Below are 4809 nucleotides of genomic sequence, written 5' to 3' on the forward strand. Positions count from 1 at the left end.
CGAACTAAAGCCCGGTGCGCGGGGGATCACGGGAGATGTAGTTCCGGGGAAGTGAAGCTGGGAGTCAAGGACATGCATAGTAATGTAGTGCAATGAAGACCTTACTGCGCATGCGCATTAAAAAGAGTCTCGGTCACCATAGAGATGATAGACGATGCACTCGGCGGCCATGATTACTTTGGGCAGATCCCATTGAGTGTAATGATAACTAAGGGCAGAGGAATGAGGCAACCAAACTGTGCAAAACAATGTGACTGGAATAACATGGGATCTTTGAATGAATATTACGGAGCTTGGATTTAGAATAGAGACAGAAATTGAATAGATGTAAAAGTTTCACAAGTGATGTTGGGATAGTGAAGGAACAGCCCAAGTGTTTCTTATTAATGCGAGTTATACATTTGTGTTTTGCTGCCTTTCTCCCTCTATAGATGTTATGGGGAATGTGGCATCTCTGGCAGTCTCAGCACCTGTACATGTATTTGTGTGTTTTGCTCAGTGATCATTTTGCAAATTCAGGATTTTACTCAATGTTTTTCATTACATTATGGGCTATTCAAGGGATTAAACCTAAATGTATCAAGAATGATGCAGCAATGTCAGAGTCCTATTGATTTGGACTTAATTCACACCAATTCTATTAAGGGAAGCCACACAACGTGCAGTGTGTCACAGAACTATCTGGGGGTGAAACCTGATTCAGATCATGTGAGAAATCCAGGTCTCCGGGATACACGTTAGTGCCAAAGCAATACCGCCACCGTGTGGTCTGTGTATGAATGGCAGATATTAAATCCTTTGGCCCTTTTTACATTCTCTGTATATTTGTGTTGCTTTTTTTTTGTGTGTGGTTTTAGGATTAAAAAAAACAGGACGTGATAAATATTTGCGATTTAGAGTTCTGACAAGTTATCAAAAAACCACATCAACTGCTACTGAAATCTGAGGGAACACATGTTGCTCAGCCTTGTTTTTATACTAAAAAGGTGCAATCCCTGATAACAGGTTGAACAAGGTGACAATAGAAGCCTTTAATGTAACACCTCCCAGCCTATTTAATGCAGATTTGACCGATTTCTAAACTAATGTCCAACCCAACAGGACAATGAGAAATATCACTTGTTACATTTATGTAAATGGAATAAAAAATGTGCGACAAACTATAAAAGGCCAATTCTGATAATGCAAATGAATGTGCTCGTATCTAACGCATGTGGCAAACACGGATTGCATGGTCTGTTACTAATCCCAAACTGCACTAGGATTTTCCCCCGATCAGATGCGTTATATACCATGCGGGTGTGAGGGCATCATTTCATGCACACTTATTCTGACACGTGCACATATAATCTGTATTTTAGTGAGGCTCAAAAAAAGTAAATGAGGGAAAATAATCGCAGGTTATTAACCCCAAATCCCACTTCCCGAGCACGAACTCCATTACTAACACAGCAGCGCCACCCTGTGGGATGTGTGTGAACTGCAGATTATCTGAAGGGGATTCTCGGCGATTGTCACTTTGTCTGCGGTTCTCCCGCCTCTTACTAACAAAACAGCACAAGTGCAGCAAACACGTGGCTGGGTAGGAAGCCATAGAGCTAAAAATACATCACATAAGATACTTTATAATATATAATAGTTACAAAAGCAAATAACTGAAAAAGTGCAATGTATAATAGAACACTTCCCTTTTATCCCGAGCACAGATGACATATGAGCATATCTCTTATAGTGATAAAGTGGGTGGCTCTTAGAAGAGCCTTTGTGTGTGTGGGTCAGTGATGAGGTCGGGGTTACTTGGCGCTGGTGTACTTGGTGACCGCCTTGGTGCCCTCGGACACGGCGTGCTTGGCCAGCTCTCCCGGCAGCAGCAGGCGCACAGCGGTCTGGATCTCCCGGGAAGTGATGGTCGAGCGCTTGTTGTAATGAGCCAGACGGGACGATTCCCCTGCGATGCGCTCGAAGATATCATTCACAAAGGAGTTCATGATGCCCATGGCCTTGGAGGAGATGCCGGTGTCAGGGTGAACCTGCTTCAGCACTTTGTACACGTAGATCGCGTAACTTTCCTTCCTGCTCTTCCTACGCTTCTTCCCATCCTTCTTCTGGGTCTTGGTCACGGCTTTCTTAGAGCCCTTCTTGGCCGCTGGCGCAGACTTGGCTGGTTCAGGCATGTCGGGCGATGCTTCCTCTCCAAACAGCAGAGAAACAATGTCCCCAAAACCCCCAGCAGCTCTATTTATAGGAGTCCTATGCAAACTAGCAGCCCCTGCATTCTGTTCTTCTATTGGCTGACTTTATCATGTGACCGTTTATGACATCATCAGTTTTCTTTCAAATTAGATGCTTGGTGGTTACAAGATTATGGAACTGATTGTCTGTTTTCAAAACTGACCAATCACAGAGGAGTTCAGCTGCTTTCTGAGTGTATAAATAAGGGCACAGGGGGCGGGGTTTGTCACTTCTCCTGTTACCCGAGCTGCTGTGTGACTGATGCACGATGTCTGGAAGAGGCAAACAAGGCGGGAAAACTCGCGCTAAGGCCAAGACTCGCTCATCTCGGGCTGGGCTGCAGTTCCCAGTCGGCCGTGTGCACAGGCTGCTTCGGAAGGGAAATTATGCTCAGCGTGTGGGAGCCGGAGCCCCGGTCTATTTGGCCGCAGTGCTGGAGTATCTGACCGCTGAGATCCTGGAGTTGGCCGGTAACGCCGCCCGGGACAATAAGAAGTCCCGCATCATCCCCCGGCACCTGCAGCTCGCTGTGCGGAACGACGAGGAGCTGAACAGGCTGCTCGGAGGGGTCACCATCGCTCAGGGGGGTGTCCTGCCCAACATCCAGGCCGTGCTACTGCCCAAGAAAACCGAGAGCCACAAACCGGCCAAGAGCAGCAAGTGAGCTTCACCCCCGAGACCAGGAGCAGAGATCCCCACATACCCAACACAAAGGCTCTTTTCAGAGCCACCCACAACATCAAAAAAGCGTTATAGTATTTCACATTTCCTGCAGGGCATGTGTTTATTATATTTCTATCTCCATTCTAAGTCACTTTAATTGTTTATGATAATAGTTCTCTTCATTTGTAAAGTAATGTATAATTAAGTCCATGTATGTGGAGGTGTCAGTTCTGTCATTAGAAACAGTACTGCGTTTGATACGACACTGCAGAAAGCAAATCAATATTTAATACCATAAAGGCACCTACTGTATATATAACTTGGGGGTGAACTTTAATTACAGACATGATGATTTTAAGGAAAAAATCCCAAAAAATTGATGAACTGATTAAAGTGCATTTAGTTTGCTGGAACCATAACTATAAAGCTAAACAAAAAAACTGTTTCTAGTTCATCGCTAAATAAATGAAAACAAAGTAGTGTAGCATGGCTAATACACTATAAAGTAGTGTTTGTTTCTGTTTGTGATTATACAAAAGGCGCAACGTGTTGGTATTAGGAGTCTATTCTTGAAACAATTTACCACACGGTGGCGCTGTTGGATTAGAAATCGGTATCTTCATTACTTGGCTTGTAAAGGCTAAAACCTGTTTTATTTCGGACACAAATTCGCAAGTCATGAAGGTGTATTATACTGAAAATGTATATAATGTATCATTAAAGACAAGTGAGTAACATTGATGCAAGAACAATTAAAAAAAAAAAAAATATTCAACCAACGTTGTTTACAGATTGCCCTCGAACATGCAAAATCAAGTCATAATATAATTAATGTTGACATGTTAGAAAATAAAATAGCATAATGGTATAGAAAGATTCAATAACCAAAAGGCAGAACACATAATTACAGCATCTGGTCTTCGAAATAAACAGCACAAATTTTTTGGAGGTACAATTTATCAAATTAATTCCTTTATGAGCAAGAACAATAATCAGAATTTATTTTTGCAACACTAATATACTCTGTGCTATAAACTAAAAATTACAGATCCTGTCCCTTGTCATTTTTTTTTTTTTAAATCTGAGGAACAGCAATGTCATGTACGGTCCATCTGTGAGCATGTGGCCCATATACTATCTGTCACGGACCGCACACAAATGAGCATGTGATATGCAACCAGGGTTAATACACACGGCTACTCTAGCCAACTCACCTTTCTCCTGCACAAAGTACTTTCAATATGTTTATATTAACCCATTACTCAATTGCAATCCCATCTATGTGCGTACATCACTGGATAATTTAGGCAAAATATGTAATTATTTACCAGAGTCTCAGGTCCCTGTTTATTATAGAAAAAAAAAAAAGTGTGCACTTAACACACAATCAGTTGTAGCTAAATGTGGCAGGCAATGAAAATACTCTGTACAAAGCGTGCACCAGTTTATTCTGAGCCCCAACACATTACTTATTAAATGTTTTAATACCCCCGTCCATGGTCAGTCCGGAGTCCCGGGGCTCTGTTCCATGTATGGGAGCTGGCGGCACTCACAAGCCAATCGGATCTGGACTCAATGACCGGTTTGGCAGCGTGCTGCCACATGCCGTCTAAGCTCTGATCTGACAGCAAGGTATTGCGGAACTGCCGACTGTGCTGTGGCTCATTGGTCCTAGTCATACTGGCAGGGATAGGGTTGTCAGTTTGGTCAGGTTACACCCAGCTTACTTTACTGGTCTCCTCCAGGACATCCAAGGGATGAACTCCAATGTCCGGGGAGTGATGGTTTCATTCTTGGGACCCTGAACAAACATAGTGACAGAGGTGGCAAGGTCTTAAGTCTGACAGCAGGTCACAGCCACAATGGGAAATAAAATTGGCAAATAGCCAAGGATAGCGTCGCACCACGAGCAGG

The 4809-nt window shown here is 43.3% G+C and overlaps 2 protein-coding genes across 2 annotated transcripts; one reads left to right on the forward strand and one right to left on the reverse strand.

Moving 5' to 3' along the window:
- Positions 1 to 1793: 1793 nt before the first annotated feature.
- On the reverse strand, positions 1794 to 2174 carry LOC142473411 (histone H2B 1.1-like). The gene has a single exon (XM_075580657.1). It carries the CDS (start codon positions 2172 to 2174, stop codon positions 1794 to 1796), a length of 381 nt encoding a protein of 126 aa, XP_075436772.1.
- A 326-nt stretch (positions 2175 to 2500) lies between these two features.
- On the forward strand, positions 2501 to 2896 carry LOC142473412 (histone H2A type 1-like). The gene has a single exon (XM_075580658.1). The coding sequence runs from the start codon at positions 2501 to 2503 to the stop codon at positions 2894 to 2896; it is 396 nt and encodes a 131-aa protein (XP_075436773.1).
- Positions 2897 to 4809: the final 1913 nt, after the last annotated feature.

This window comes from Ascaphus truei, assembly GCF_040206685.1.
Source record: "Ascaphus truei isolate aAscTru1 chromosome 12 unlocalized genomic scaffold, aAscTru1.hap1 SUPER_12_unloc_1, whole genome shotgun sequence".
In the NCBI taxonomy this organism is placed as follows: domain Eukaryota; kingdom Metazoa; phylum Chordata; class Amphibia; order Anura; family Ascaphidae; genus Ascaphus; species Ascaphus truei.

Coding starts and splice junctions, on each gene's coding strand:
- LOC142473411 (XM_075580657.1), bottom strand. CDS start 2,174: ATGCCTGAACCAGCCAAGTCTGCGCCAGCGGCCAAGAAGGGCTCTAAG.
- LOC142473412 (XM_075580658.1), top strand. CDS start 2,501: ATGTCTGGAAGAGGCAAACAAGGCGGGAAAACTCGCGCTAAGGCCAAG.